Source organism: Cynara cardunculus, assembly GCF_001531365.2.
Source record: "Cynara cardunculus var. scolymus isolate 2C chromosome LG 5, CcrdV1, whole genome shotgun sequence".
In the NCBI taxonomy this organism is placed as follows: domain Eukaryota; kingdom Viridiplantae; phylum Streptophyta; class Magnoliopsida; order Asterales; family Asteraceae; genus Cynara; species Cynara cardunculus.
In genome coordinates, this window is record NC_037532.1 from 26,599,204 (window position 1) to 26,616,188 (window position 16,985).

The window sequence follows — 16,985 nt, forward strand, 5'->3', positions numbered from 1 at the left end:
GAATTTGAATGAGAGATTATGAAGATTAAAGGGAAAATGAAGGTATTTATATGTGGGTTTAGAGAGGGAATTGAGGGAGAGAGGGGCCGGCCATATGGCCCAACCCAAACCTCAAAATAAATTTTTTTTTTATAAAAACCAAACCCATAATGCACAAAAGCCCAATTTCTCAATTTTGACATTTTTCTTCACTTTAAAAGCCCACGATGACTAAATTTATTTAAATAGAGAGGTTTTATATTTAAAACACTAAAACAAATCTGTCACACCCCGCTAAAGCGAAAACGCGAGGTATGGCAAGTAGAGTCTCATAGCAATAGTGTATAAACAACACAACCATACAATTTAAAACATAGTCACAATATAATTAAAGTTACAGTCCCAAATACAAGTTTACAACACTAAACATAAAAGAAGTTTTGGAATTGCTAAATGTGACACGCCTTCAAACAAMTGTCACCGAAAATCTTTCTTACCCTGAAAAAGCATATCAAACAAGTGTCAACTACAAGAGTTGGTGAGTTCACAGGTTTTATATGCATAAAATGATTTTAAATGCAGCAATCTCAGTTATAAATTTATGAGCAACATCTTAAAAACAATGTCGTACACATGATTAAAATTGTGATATGAGCTATTTCATTACGGAAAGTGAGTTTCACGGTCCCTTTTTACCATACACTATATCTTATGTGCACAAAATCGTTCATATCTTGTAAATGTCATGTCATTACGGAAAGTGAGTTTCGCAGCATTATGTCAGAAAATAATCATCTGAACTCCGAAGAATACGATCCCTCAGAGCACAGCTATGATAGTGATAATGATACCACTGAATCTTCAGCGCGGTCACCCACCCCACAACCGCCTAGCTCTGTGCCTGCACAGCCTGTAGCRCCACAAGGAGCCAGATTTCGRGYTACYGCTCGAATGAGCATTCCCCCACCCGTGAGGATGACTTTCTCCGCCCCAACTGGAGCTGTGAGGGAGCCATCACAATCCCGCACTCGTAGTATAACACCTCCACCCGCTACCAGGACCACATCAGAGGGTACTCCGGGTATGACTACCCTGGAAAAATTGTGGATTTTGTGTATATCTTAAGATTTGGAGATGTGTCAGCTTAGACTGGAGCACTATCGACACTTTGCAGATGGAGTGATCACATCTCTAGGCACTCAAGATAGTATGATGGATCTTCATAGCTAGGAGGGCGATCAGGAGGTTGCACATATACTTGGCGGTGATAGCAGGAGCTTTGATGATAGTGATGGGGTTGCTCATTTGGAGTCTATTGCGTTAGAAGATTTTAATTGTTAAGTTATTGATGGTTGAACTTTAAGACTTTCTTTTGAGGCTTATAGCTGTGGCTTGTGAACAATCTTCTTTTATATTGCAAGTTTATATTTTATTTATGAGATTTTTGCCTATAGATAGTTAAGTTTTATTGATTATAGATTTAATGCCTTGTTAGTATAAGTTGTTATTATCTTGATTACATGATTAGATGATTGTATCATGTCGGGCGACACAGTGGTAAATAATGAGAATAACCGAACTTCGACTTACAATCTGTGTATTAGAAGTATGCCTCCAAGAAGGAATACTCGCATCATGAGGGAAAATCCTGAAAGCCAAACACCTGATATAGCACAGTTAATAGCTCAACAAATACGAGAGGCAGTACCAACTATTGTCGCTCAGGTCACGGCAGGTATTAATGCAAATCAAAGAAGTGAAGGAGGCCCTAGTACCGAGAATCCCGCCAGAAAGGAGAACCGTAACACCAATGATAGAGGATGCAGTTACAAGACATTCATGTCTTGCAAGCCCAAGGAGTTTTATGGTAAAGAAGGTGCAATTGGATTATTATCATGGATTGAGAGCATGGAGTCGGTACTCCATATTAGCAAGTGTTCCGAGGACAGTAAGGTGGAGTATGCAACATGCCAACTCCAGGGAAGAGCCCTAACTTGGTGGAACATACAAGTTCAAACTCGTGGTCGTCAAGCTGCCTATGAATTATCATGGGAAGAACTCAAAAAGTTACTCATCGAAGAGTATTGTTCTAAGAGCGAAATTCAGAAATTGAAGGTCGAATTCTGGAATCACACCATGATTGGAATGGAGATAGACATATACACAGCCCGTTTTCATAAGCTTACAAAGTTAGTACCTCGTATGGTCACTCCAGAGGAGAAACGAATTGATCGGTATATTTGGGGATTGGCACCTGAAATCCGAGGGATGGTCACTTCAGCAAGCCCAACCACTATACAAAATGCAGTGGTGTTGGCAAACCGTCTGACAAATGATGCAGTTAGATCAGGGTTTTTAAAGCAAGACAAATTTGGTGGAAAGAGGAAACTAGAGGAGCAATCGTGGAAAAGGACCAACAACAATTTAGGCAAGAACCAAAGAGTGGTCACCGCTGAGGTAGTCCGTTAGGAGTGCTACACATGTGACACGAAGTGGTCACCGCTGAGGTAGTCCGGAAGGAGTTCTACTCATGTGGGGTTAGTCCCACCACTGAGATAGTTCAGCATGAGTTCTACACATGTGGGGTTTTAGTCCCACCGCTGAGGTAGTTCGTAAGTATGTTCTACACATGTGGTTCGCTACCACCTCTAAGGTAGTTCGTGGGGCGCTTGTAGGTTTAGTAGTGGCTCAACAAATTTATATCATGTGTACGATGTTGTTTTTAAGATATTGCTCATAAATTTATAACTGGGATTGCTGCATTTAAAATCGTTTTGTGCATATAAAACCTGTGAACTSACCAACTCTTGTAGTTGACACTTGTTTGACCTGCTTTTCAGGGTAAGAAAGACTCACGGTGACACTTGTTTGAAGACGTGTCACATTTACCGATTTCAAAACTACCTTTATGTTTATTTTGTAAATTTGTATTTGGGACTGTAAACTTTAGTTTTGATGTAACTATGTTTTAAAGTGTATGGTTGTGTTGTTTATACACTATTGCTATGAGACTCTACCTGCCATACCTCGCGTTTCCGCTTTAGCGGGGTGTGACATAGAGTCAACTAATCGGCTCCGTACCGTACTAACATTTAGAAAGGGTATGAGTTTGTCCTTTGTGTGTATAAGGACAAGACAACAACAATCGTGCTTAGCAAGCTTCATTTGATCGTTGAATGCTGGAATAACTTGAAGGTCTCTTCAGCATTCGCTGAGGCTTGGGCAGTCTTCACACATATGTAGACAGACTTGTAATCACTGAATACCTCTTTAGATCACGTACTCGCCAGTCTCTAATCTTCAGTTTCAGTCTTCGACATTGGCTGAAGGTTCTTTGGTGTGAGTGTTGTCTTCTTGAAGTATTGTTGTCGCTGATTGAATTTACAGTACAAGTTCTTCAGCGATCACTAAACAGACTCGGTGTAGATCACTGGAACTGAAAAGACAGAAACAAAGAATACTTCGCATAGAATAAAAAAGATTATCATCAAATCACTGAGAGATATGATCAACAACAACCAAACCATATAATATATCATATAATTACGCCATAACTGCATATAACTCCAAAGTTCGACATAGAGCAAATAAATCGAACAATTGTCCAGAAGACACATCTGAGTTAAAACTGAGTCAAAACCTCAACAACTTAATTGACTATTACATGAAAGTCATCAGTAAAAACGTATTTAACCAACGTTTATGCAAACACATGTTCTAATGAATGATCAACTCAAAACCCATATTTGGTTGGGAAAACTACTTTCCAACTAAAATCATATCATTTGGACAACCACTTTCCAACTAAAATCATATCATTTATATTTCCAAATGTCCCATAACGTAACAATATCATTTTCCAAACAAATTACATTACAAATGCATTTATCACCAAATAATCTTCATTTATAAGATAAATCATCAGAAGACCTTACACGTATGATTTATTTATCAAAATGTATAAGAATCCCAAATATGGGTATTTCATGAGATTTATAAAATCAAAGATACCAAATATGCAAAACTCACCAAACAACTCACACATTTGATTAAATATCAAGTAAAACATATTAATACTTCAAAATGGACATTTTTGGCATGTTCATAGTTTTCACAAAGCAACTTGAACTCATCTTGCTAGATTTAGGCTAAATAAGTTTTTATCCCAGATCTTGAGCTTCCTTTGGTGAAGACTTGAAATCCCCAAATTAGACTTTAGATCTAAGATGTATAGCTTCTCAAGAACAGTTCATTTACTCCGAAAACATAAACAAACAAACCCAATAGAAGAAATTAGGGTTGGGGTGAAAAGAACTAAACCCTAGGTTAAGAGACTGTTGGATAGAGGCTTACCTTTTGACTTATAGGAGCCCCAAATCTTCGAGGAAACTTCAATTTTATTTGTATTAATCTTCAAGATCTTCAAAATATGAATCCATAGCAACAAAAACCGCCTAAAACGGAGTAGAAATGAAAAAGTTATGCCCAAATGAAGTTTAATCTCGAAAATTGGATTTTAATTTGCAGGTGCCCCACTTGGCAACCCTGACAATGTAATGTTCCAAGAGTTTTCTCTCTGGTGGTCCTGGTGTTCCTGACATACTATTGTACCCTATGGCACTATCGTTGGACACAAACCAAGTGTTTTTCCTACTTTCCCACCCGTCTGAATCCTTTCTTGTCTAAAAGATGATACTCAATATAATCTAACTTTCGAGATACTATATAACAACTATTTTAAAGATAAAAATACCCACAAAACTTGGGATTTCACTTGCCGAAAGTCCGGTGTTACACATGTGTTGCTAATTAATTTGAAAATTGATAATCCAAAAAATAATATATCGATATTGGAGTCAAATTCAAAATTATAAAATTATCGATTTTTAATTATTTATTTAACTCAAATTATTGTTATAATTTAAACATTGTAAATTTAAAAATAATGATGTAGTTTAGTAGATATCCTTGTAAAATTAACATTTTTATAAACAAAAACTTAAATGCTTTATAATATAATATATATAATTTATATTAAAAACTTTAAAGTAAAGAAATGGTTACAGATGAATGAATTTTTTAACTTTTTATCGTACAATCCTTAAAGTGCTACCATTGAGCATCATCACTAGAAAACTAAGATGCTACGGTAGATGTCTTAATTTAACTTTGAGTTTTAATGGTTATAATATTGAAACACAAAATGCTAATTGTAAATCGCTGAAATTATTGCTCATTTCTTAATTATAGAACTTGATAGTCGTATAAGAAGCACAATTGTAGTTTTATAAAGTTAGAAGTCTCGTTTAAGTATTTGGTCAAAACAGTTGGACGTTCTAGACACGGACGAATGAGTATGAGTATAATTGCTTAAAGTTGCAGTGGTTTTATTTATGACACTCAAAGACATCTACCACTTATGTATGGATAGACTAGGGGTTGTTCGATTGTGGCTTAATGGATTGAATAGGTTGCATGCCATATTCGGTGGCGGCTTAATGCTTCAGCCGAGTGTTTGTTTGGTCATCAAAAATAGATGTATCCAATGCATTCAGCCACGGTTATTACACAAATGCCCTTATCAAATTAAACATCAATCTCCACAAGAAAAACCCTCTCAAATTCAAACCCGCAATCTCTTCTGGCACCTTAAACCATTCAACATATTTATCAAACAATTATTTTAATTAGTTTTTGATCATTATATACAACTTAATTTATATATATAACTTGAAAAAACCTACTGGAAGACCCTGTCAATAGTATACAAACATGCAACGACCCTTAAATGAGTTGCTTGGAAACTTTTATAATATGTTATCATAGTTTATGTTTTAAGATGATTTTGATATCAATTATCAAAATTCAAATATATAATCCAAATAAACCCAGTATATCACGTCACAGATAGATAGATAGATAGATAGGGTCTAGAAGAAGCGGACAAAGAGGGCTGTTTCCGGCTCAAAATACAAGTGATTTAACAAAAATAATGATGGCATTTCCATGTTCATTATTGATCTAATAATCGAAGAAGCCCGATTGAAACCGGCCTTGTGCATCTCTACTCTGATTGATGCTAAAAATCAATTCATCATACATACACTCATTATTTATTTGGCTGAGAGTCTTGCTTTCAGCTCATCTGCTACAGCATCAATGAATTCTTCGGTGTTCAAGTAGTGTTCCCTACTGAGCCTGAAAGAGAATGTGGAGATATAAACAACGCTCGAGGGGGATGCTTAATTAAAAATCAAATGTGACTTACTTGGATCCGTGGATGATTAGAGCAAGATCCTTGGTCATCTTGCCAGATTCAACGCAACCAATACAAGCTGCTTCTAACTTTTCGGTGAAATCCAAAAGCTTAGCGTTGTCATCCAACTTTGCCCTGCACAAAACGATGCTTATTCATACCATGTACAAATCAATAACAGTTGACGGATTATTTTGGTAACTGTGGCGAGCTTCCACGCACCTCAGCTAATCCCATAGGACCATGAAGTTAACGGTCAGAAAAACCGTCCAATGGCCCTGAGGGCATTTGAACCTACGATTTGAGCTTACCCCTTAGAGCATCTCCAACAGATTCTCCAAATTTTCACCAAAATAGAGAATCAAAATCTCTAAACAATTACATGAACTCCAACAGTTTATCCATTTTAGAGATTTCAGCATTAATTATATTATTAAAATATATTCCATACAGTTAATAGAAAATTATTCCTGTTTGGCATCGCCTAAGCATTTAATTTCAAATAATCTTATTAATGGAATAATAGAAACTATATCTCTTCCCTATTTTTTTAATTTAAGGAGTTCTCCGAATTTGGAGAATTTTATCATCTCTCTCCTGCTTTACTCCATTTTGGAAAAATCTTCATTTTGGAGAATCTGTTGTGTATATTTTTTTCTGGTGAAGAAAAGAAACATGACTACTACACCTGTGGGCAAGTCCTCGGGTCCAAGCGAAAATTGAAGCTATGCTGTTTGTGCTAGTTTCCCCTCCCTTTTGGTGCACCCTGTAGTGACGTGTCACGGTGCCATGGGCTGCTTCGGCTTCGATTGTTTTCCCATCAGGACACACCTAAATCATATATTTCGTAGATTAGAATCTGTTAGAGGTATAGACATGCTATTGTGAAGCACAAACAATCTTTCACTCGGTTCATTTGTATGAACATGATACAGAAGATAGCACTTGGTTATCGAGAAAATGATATAAACCAAGTGAAAGTACAAGACAAAAACATAACAGAACGAATTCCGTCCGGAGGTGGGTTTGGGGCGGGTAAGATATACACGTCTACCTCAAAAGATAGAGCAGTTGTTTCCAAAAGCGGATCTACGTGTAAAGAAGTGGTTGCACATGCACTAAAATATTCTTTCGTAGTGTAAATTTTTTGACCGTTAATGGTGCGACCACTTCAATTTCGTTTTTGTGTTACCACCACGCACTGTCGCTAAAGAATTAAGAGGCTACAATAGGCATATCGAAGCTTAAAATTTAGTTATAATGGTTAATAATAGTGTTACACATAAATCCTAACTTTAAATTATTGAAATTGGAACTGATTTATCAGTGTTTTGTCTTGTAAATTGTAAATTAAATTAATTTTATTTATTTTATATTATAGCAATTATTTTATGCTACCATTGAAAAAAATAAACGGATCCGCCTCTGGCTGTTTCCGTCAAGAAAATATAGATGTTTCGAGAGTAGACCAATAACAAAGAAAGTAGGTGTACCAGGACCGATGTCATGAGTCCAAGTGATCCAAAACCTGCACATTTAAAAATCAAATCAATTATCGTAAGAGGCCGACATGAAAACACGAACTATGAAGGTTCATAGTTCCAAAATTACAGAAATGAAGAGGAGATCGAACAGGAAAATTCAACGATGATGAATTTGGTGAACCGAAAGCCTTTAAACACGTACCTTGCGCTAAGAAATCACTTTGCACATCCCCATCATAGTTTTTGCATGCCCATACATAACCTCCATCGCTCTTAAGAGCATAAGCAACCATATCATCAATGAGGCGATGTTCATACCTGTGAATGATAGCAAAAAGATGATGCAAGAACTTACAGAAAAGAAAAGAAATCAAGAACCATGAAAACATGTTCAGTTACTCACCATATCCCAGCAGCCTCAAACTTCGATTTCCAGTTGCTTTCATAAACTTCTTGGAATATGTCCTTGAACCTTTATCAAAAAAACAAAAAAAAAACATTAAAGACCGTATTTGATCAGTGATCAAAAAGCCAGAGACAAAAGAATGGTAGTACCAAAAAACCAGCAATCACCAAAGGGCCCTTGGCCTAGCAGTACCCAGGTTATCGGTAAAGCCACGGGTGGACCTATGAAGGCCCCCAGAAAGGGCCCATGTACCCGCTCAATCGATTTTCGCAAGGAGAATCTTTGCGGGGATATAAAAGGTGCTAAACTTTGTACGGCGCTCGGGGTTATTAGAAAACACAAGGGATCAACCAAATAACTTTAAAAAAAATCCCTCGAAAAGGTGGAATTCAGCTAAAAAGATATCAGACGACTTGGCAGGCATCTGATCCACCTTAAAGGTGCACCTGCTCGACAAATATCCTGGGTGCAGTGCTAGGTTGAGACCAGCCTCCCAGGAGTTCAAACCTCACCACATTTTTGAGGAGTTTGTGTGAGTTCATTGCCGTATATAAATATTATATACTTCGAAAAAAACCAGTAACCAATAATAATTAGAGAATTACAAAGTGAAAGAAGAGACGTGATAATCATAAGTAAACCAAGAATGTAGCATACCTTCCATCATACTTCTTTAGGATGGTATTCTTTGTGCTTAGATAAAGTGGCCATTTTTTCAGGTAGGCTGTGTTCATCGAGGCCTCGGCAAAAGAAGTAATGGACTATTCATGAAACAGCATAAAATTCAGACTTGATATTGGTAATAATAAGCTGAAAAAGGAACTAACGGAACCCTAACGAGTTGCAAAACTACCTCATCAGTGTTGTACATTGACAACGCTACCCCTCCAGCACCAGTGAAGTTATAAACCTCCAAATCTATGTTTTCACCTTGTCCTTCAGGAACTGGAATACAAGATCCACACCCATGTGTCATGAGCAAACAGAAATAAAGGCAAAGGGACAAATGGTAGTATCATATATGTGATGCATGATCATACGAAGAGTTCTTCACCAAACTAGCCAAAAAAATTCGCAAAATCACCTTTTTTTGCTTTCTTTAGTTCGATGGTGAACCATAATCTCAGTATTATATGAATCTAGTATTCAAACACACTAAAACAAAAACCATGTACCATATTTTGGTCCATAGAGAGGAATGCAATAACCATACCAAATACCATCTTCAGTTTTCCAGGTCCTTTAATCACTGCATCAGTAGCTTTGTATTGATCACCAAAAGCATGTCTTCCTATGCATATTGGCTTTGTCCATCCTACACATAAAGACCATTGTAGTTCCATGCCACCCAATAATAAGAGTAAAAGACATCCAACTAGAGGCGGACCCTGAAAGTTTTTCAAGTGGGGACACAAAATAATTGTAAAAACTACTGTCCCACTTAAAATGACATATAAGGGTTTTTTTTTGCAACATCCAAGTGGTTTTTTTCTTTTTTCTGCTGCTGTTACCAAAAAATTAAAAACAGCCTAAGGGATTTGAATTCGTGACATATAATACAACAGGTAATGATGCTACCAGTAGGCTGCAGCCGCTTTTTGTTAACTCAAGGGAGCACACATCAATTTAAAGTGGGTGCAGTGCACCTTGAGGCCCCTAAATTTGTTTCTACTGTTACGAGTCAATTGAGCAGTTGCCCGTGCACCTGGGGACTTGAATGTAGGTCCGCCCCTGCATGATCCAACACCAACACCCAAATTGATAAATTACCTGGTATCAGTCTCGGGATGTTTTTGCATAGAATTGGTTCCCTGAAAACCGTGCCTGGAGCAAGCGTAAATTAAGTTAGGAACATCAAAAGCTATACATGCAATGAAATACACAGTTTCATCATCCTTTCAACGTGTAATATCACTAACCATTCAAAATGTTTCGGATGGTCCCATTTGGACTCTTCCACATGCTCTTCAAAGTAAACTCCTTCATACGAGCCTCATCTGTAGCGAGACAATTTTTATCATTTTTCATGGCACAAAGGCGACATTCCATAGAATTGCAATATAGGTTTATAATTTGTATATACCTGGAGTAATGGTGGCACACTTAATTGCAACATTGTACCTAAAGTTGAAGCGAACACATCAGCTTGAGCAGCAAAAACAGTAAAACACAAAGCCAGAAACCAGTAAAACAAGAATAAGAGAAAAGGAACATGTGCCAACAAGTCATGGACTCACGGGTGAAAGTGTCGAAGAATTAGAAGGGTAACAGAGATTTAGCATATGGTAAAAGTAGGGGAAATTGACCAAAATAGCCAAATGGCTCCCCCTTATTCACTTTCTATCCCACTTCTTTTCCAATCTGTCCCAAAATATCCAAGATTTTGCAAGTGCCCATTTCATAACTTGCAAAATGTACTTATATTAAAACATAATTCTGGGGGCCATTTCGCAAGTCGCCAAGCACATTTCGCAAGCCGGCCCCACCAAAATCATATTTAATTCAAAAAGAGTACACTTCGCAAAGTTGCAAAATGGGCACTTATGAATGTTGGCTATTTTGGTCCAAGGGAGCCATTTGGCTATTTCGGGCAATTTCCCTAAAAGTAGCAACAAAAATTACAAAGAGACAACAAAGAGGCTTGTATATCTGCTATGCTAAACAGAATGGTGCAGAAAGTACAGATAAGCAAGACATACTTAAGAGTAGCTTCAGCACTTTCTATGGTAACTTTATCATCGGTGGCATCACGATTAAGAAGGCCAAGGTCATAATACTTTATGTCAAGGTCTACGAAGGGAAAGATGAGCTGCAAGATGTAAACAGAATAACTACATATTAGCAATGATATTTACATAATGAATATTGGCCTCAAAAGAATTAAGAGACAACCTTATTCTTAATTGATTCCCAAAAGACGCGAGTCATTTCATCTCCTGCACCAAAAATACAAGTTGTTACAAGTCCAGCCACTACATTCTACAAATATAAATAACAGACATTACTTGCTGTAGACTGTTATTCCTTACAGTCCCACTTATTCTGCACTTAGATTTTCTGGAACATTTGGTTTACCATTTAGATTTTAGGGGTATGCAGAAAGTCATCCGATCCAATTAGAGTTTACCTATCCAATTAGAGTTGACAGATCCAATTAGAACCGATCAACAATAATTGGGTATCCTAATTGGATTGGATCCAGAATATTAACATCCAAATTGAATTGGTCTATTCTAGATGACTGTCCAAAATACAATAAAACCAAACCGATTCAATCATTTCATCATCCCATTAATTAATACAATATTGTTTTTAGTTGATATTTGTAAGTAGTGTTTTTAAAGTATATGAATAATTGGTTGAGATGGTGGATAAACCACTTGAAAAATAGATCAGAATATTGGATGGGTAATCAATAGTAATATCCAATTGATGGAACTATCCGATCCAATCTAATTATCCATTGGATTAATAGTATTATATCGGTTGTCCAAAATTGAATTAATTGATGTATATTGGATCACATCAGATGGCAAAATCCAACATCCAATGGATGATTGGACTGAATCAGATCCACCTAAATCCATTAAACCCCTACATAGTATTATACTATATTCTGCAACTGATTTCTATCACAGGATCTTGCAACAAAACAAGAATAGTCATACGATGAACAATTGAACACATTATGTTTGTTCTAAGGCGAATACAAACACATACGTCCTGGTCTGTCCACCATATTATGACTAGTGGAACGTAACAGACATGTCTACGCATTGGCATGCACTATATAAAAGGTTGGGATTACACATATCTTGAAAGAGTTCCTATCTTTCTATAGCATCTGCAACTGATTTCAGTCACAGAATCTTGCAACAACACATGAATAGTCATATGATGAACAATTGAACACATTATGTTTGTTTTGAGTCACATACAAACATCATTCATCCTGGTCTGTCCGCCATATTATGACTAATGGAATGTGACAGACATGTCTATGCATCGGCATGCACTACATAAAAGGTTGGTATTAAACATATCTTGAAAGAGTTCCTATATTTCTATAACATCTACTAGGAGTATCAAGCAACCTGGGACGCAACCAGGTAATAAAATTTGAAGATTTTATGGTCTAATTTGATGCCACCAATACACATTGAGTTTTCTTCTGCAATGACAGAAACATCTTTGTAGGTGATGAACTAATCCAAAATGACTTAAGACTGTTAAGTTCTCAACAGTTGTAAGCCATCAAGCTGGCAAGCAACCATATCATGAACTATCAAATAACATGCAGAGAAGTGTTACTAACTTCATAGAGAAAAATGAGAACTGAATTGATTATACATGTAAATATGCTCAATGAGCTCTTTCACCTACAGCATTGTCAAAACGACAACTTAATTGGCAATAAGGCTAGCATAAGTAAGTGTTATCATGATGACTAAATACCAGTCATGAAATTAGCAGACAAGTCTCACAGCTTCCACCATCTTGTTTTTGGAGAAATTAAACAAACTAGTCATTTTGGAAAAATCTTTCACTTTTTAGCCCACTTTTTTCACATTGGACCAAAATAGCTAAGATTTTGCAAGTGCCTATTTCGCAAGTTGCGGAATCTACTTTTTCTGAACTAAATATGAGTCTGGGGGGTCGGCTTGCAAAATGGGCATGGCGTCTTGCGAAATCTCCTTAGAGGCTTGCGGAATAAACTTTATGGATAAAAAGTACATTTTGAAAAATGGCGAAATCGGCACTTGCAAATCTTGGTTATTTTGGTTCATATCGGAAAAAATGGGATAAAATGAAGAGCTCCGTCCAAAATGGCTAACTTGATCAATTTCCCTTGTTTTTACCATTAGAACAGATTTCAGCATGAGAAGTCCTACTTTCAAACTCGCAGATTCCAGAGGCTAACCCAAGCAGCCAATTGCAAACGTTATAAAATTTGATAGCAACACTGAAATTAAGATTTAGACATGGAAACAAGTTCATATATAAATCCAGATATGGGAAAATAGTATAAAATAGTGATTTTGGAAACTTAACCCACCAAAACCGTCAAACCAGTAGCTCTAATGTGTGGGGAGAGAGCAATTAGACAACAGAGCATCCCTCAATAATCCATGTGCAAACCAACGTAATTTGTAAACTCGAGAAATAAAACTAGTCATTTGGGTAAATGAGCTTGAATGAGTTTTTAGTTAAATTCATGACCTCCTGCTATATAAGAAAAAATGGGTTTATACTCGTGTCAAGGATTTAATTAAAATCAAATTTAAGGTTATATACCTAAAAATCTAGATAAAATGTAATAGACGTATACAAAATCACACTTCCTGCCAAATAAGACAAACCCTGATGGCTGACCACCGAAAAAACTGAAAATGGGGTCGCTAGCAAAGTTGCTTGTTCAAAAGGATAACAGCAAAGTACTAAATCCGAAGAGAAAACAAGTAAAACGCATCAACCACATGATCAGATCATTAAAACGTGCAACTAAATGAAAAAAGAACATCGATCTGTTTCATTCCTTTCTTTCTTTTTCCTTGAACACTCGATCCATTCAGTTTAACTTAAACTAGTTCATAATCTGTTAGATCGGAAGATTAAAAGGTACGAGAACTGGAATGATATATGTATGTATATATATATATATTATATCAACTCACCGTCCATCTCAACGATGGGATTTGCAACTTTGATCTTCTCGAAAGCCATTTCCAATTGATTGATACTGAAGGATGATCGGAGATTTGTGTGTTCGTAAAAGGAAGATGGAGAAACTCCGGCCGGCAACCGAAGTGAGAGAAAGAGAGAGTAGCAACTGCGGAAAATGGGATGGCGAGGGATTGAACGCAGAAAATCGAGATTTTATTTAACGGTGGTGGTGGGGTCAACTCAACAACAAACGCATTTACTCCGGTTCACACTATTTTCATTCACGTGCCGGTCCAAGTCTTCGAATCGGACAATCACGACTACCCGGTTCAGCCAATATCATAAAACATAAATATAAAAAATGTAGTAGTGTTTAGTATGCATATATGATTAGATAAATATGATAATAAAGCACTACATGACCAAAAAGTTGTCTATCTGTATTTGGTACAATTGAAACTCGATAGAATAACAATAGACAAGTTGCCTTTAAAAATTATTGATTTTTATATACCGTAAATCATTTCAATTATGAAGTCGATGATTTGAAATGGCAATATTGTTTCAAGTGTTGTTTTATTTTCTATCTCTATCGATGCTAATTTTATAGTTTATTGTGATTTTAAATTGTAAATTGGATCCGCCACTGGGTAAACATCTTGGATCCACTGTTAGAGCAACCTATGTCATCACTGGTCTCCTCCCTCTCCTTTCTCCCCCTCCATTCATCTCTGACCTAAAACACCCTGGCATAAACGTACGTTGATCGACTTTTATCGTCCCTTATGCTGTTGTTCAGGTTTAATCTAATAAGATCGACCATTGAATCAACTATGCCTACCCATTTGCATCAATGCAACAACGAATTGATTATGAGTACTAAATCGAACCTAAAACAGATCCAGATGTACTGTATCTCTGTTGCCGCGAATGACAACGTCCATCATCAGGTTTGCTTCACACCATAACAACTAAAACAAGTCCATGTTTTGATAACAAAATCAATATGGTATACTAGAATCTGAAAACAATATGGATCCGCTGCTAAGCGTGGATGCATAAATATTTAAATATATATGTATTAATTAACATCTTAATATATAAATTATATAATTTTTATTTTTGATAAAAAATAAAAAAAAATTAAAAAGACCAAAATACTCCTAAGGCTAAAAGTTAATATCTGTTCAGAGAGAAATCAAATTCAAATGTTTTTGCACACCATCATGGTTAAACTATAGTTTTTAAATAAAATGGATAAAAACCGTTGAAAACGAAAAAGTATGGGAATCAAATATTCTCAAACGTATTTTATTTTTATTTTATGAAACTGCTCTCGAAAATTTCAAAAAATTTACCGTGTATTTGATATAATTAATTGAACGTATTGTATTTTTTATATATTTTAAAAAACGTATTATAGTTTTGTAAAAAAAACAGATATATTATCAATTTATAAACAATAATATATTGTTTATTTATTGAAGTATTATTGTTTGAGATATTTTGTTGAAAATTTCAAAAAAAAAATTCGAAAAAGGTTCCAAAATTAGAATAAAAAAGGTTTTATTTTAATATATTTACTTATTTTACAAGACTTAATACCATATGAGATCAACATGTTTTCGTGAGATTTACGAGACTATATTTTTACATAAAACACTATAAAATTGTGAAGGTTCAGATTCTTTTTACCTTCATAATTTTTTGCTATAAAGTTTCAAATACAACAATGCGCTTTCAACGGATCTTACGAAAACAGAATGGTTTCACGTGAACTCATTCTACTTTACAATACCAAATTCTATATGTTATCATAATAAACTCTAATTGACGTAGGTTTTCCTTTCATAATTTAAAAATTGGAACGAGTTTTATGTTTATTTTACGATAAATTACGAAAATTAATTAAAATAGCTATTTTCATCGATTGGTTTCACCTCTTAACCACTTCTTCACAAGGTTTATCAAAATAGTCTTAGGTCCACAATTTTTTCTTTTGCGGACCCAGGTGAAAAATATAAATTTTTACGAACTTGAATGAGAAATGCAATTTTCTTGTATTTTAGCTGAGTCTGCAATTATAGACGTGAGTTTTTACAAACCTATGTATTTTAATAAACTTTAAAAGAAAAATGTCAAATAATGAAACTAATCTTAAAAAATAATTATTTTAATAAAATTTCTTATAAAATTATTCTTTTCAAATATTAAATTTTGAAAAGATTGAATATCCTGCGTACATTAAGTTTGTGTTGAATTGTAAATGGTCCCACGGTTCTATAGGAATGGTCAACGTCATAGGTATTAAATGACTTATAAAGAAATAGCATTTGGATAGGATGATACCCTACCCATGGTAGCTAAGTATAGGGACCAAACTCTTATATTAATCCGATTCCATGTTGTTTGGTTCCAAGGATTTGATTAAATTTGTAGGAATTTAGAATTGTGTTTTATTTTAGTTTATTTAAATTTAAAATTTTATATATTTTTATCGAATAAATTTATTAAAAATTCATGTACTAATCTTTATTTTTTATTTTATTTATATTTTTATAGAATATATCATTAATCATTCTGTAATTTTAAAAATTCAGAAAATAATCGATTATCTTTTTTCCAACTTTAAAACTTAAAGAATAACCTATGAATTCTCATTTTAAGTTTTTGAATATTCAAATATTAATTTTTTCAGTTTTTCGGCAATCTATAAAAAATTAGATAATAACTCGTCGTTTTTTTATTAAAACTTTGAATACGAATTAGTTTAGATTGTATTATGTTTTATTTATAAAAATGTTGTTGTAATAAAAGTATATAAAAGAAGTATTGTTATATAATAATAATAATAATAATAATAATAAAAGTTTGATTAAATGAAAAAAAAAGGATTATTAATAATAAAAATAATAAAGAATAAAAATACAAATAAAGTTAGATGATAATATAGTTACTGTGTTGTAATGAATAGTAGATAGGAAAGAATGTGTTTAACATATAGATAGGAGTACAAATATCGTCATGCTTTTAAAGACATTAAAAGTTATAGATTTATTAAACACTAAAAAGTTCAACTCCAATTACATTTCAAAAACCTATTTTTCTATAAATAAACATATTTATTTATTATAATATTTTATCAAAACTTAAAGATTATAATATATAATTATTTTCTATAATTAATAAATATTAT

At 34.7% G+C, this 16,985-nt stretch overlaps 1 protein-coding gene across 1 annotated transcript; it reads right to left on the reverse strand.

The window, feature by feature from the left end:
- Positions 1-5,822: 5,822 nt before the first annotated feature.
- On the reverse strand, positions 5,823-13,968 carry LOC112511957 (isocitrate dehydrogenase [NADP]). The gene is made up of 15 exons (XM_025117713.1): positions 13,801-13,968; positions 11,018-11,061; positions 10,825-10,934; positions 10,209-10,246; positions 10,045-10,122; positions 9,896-9,949; positions 9,339-9,440; positions 8,979-9,070; positions 8,783-8,886; positions 8,123-8,191; positions 7,922-8,037; positions 7,729-7,763; positions 6,924-7,066; positions 6,248-6,370; positions 5,823-6,177 (listed from the first exon to the last, which is right to left on the reverse strand). The coding sequence occupies exons 1-15, from the start codon at positions 13,847-13,849 to the stop codon at positions 6,093-6,095; spliced, it is 1,242 nt and encodes a 413-aa protein (XP_024973481.1). The 5' UTR covers positions 13,850-13,968; the 3' UTR covers positions 5,823-6,092.
- Between the last annotated feature and the right edge of the window lie 3,017 nt (positions 13,969-16,985).

Excerpts from the sequence above, each read along its gene's own strand:
- LOC112511957 (XM_025117713.1), bottom strand. The coding sequence starts at position 13,849 with ATGGCTTTCGAGAAGATCAAAGTTGCAAATCCCATCGTTGAGATGGAC. Across the intron at positions 9,950-10,044 it reads CATCCGAAACATTTTGAATG|GCACGGTTTTCAGGGAACCA; the intron begins GTTAGTGATATT and ends CGCTTGCTCCAG. Across the intron at positions 7,067-7,728 it reads GACTCATGACATCGGTCCTG|GTGTGTCCTGATGGGAAAAC; the intron begins GTACACCTACTT and ends TATATGATTTAG.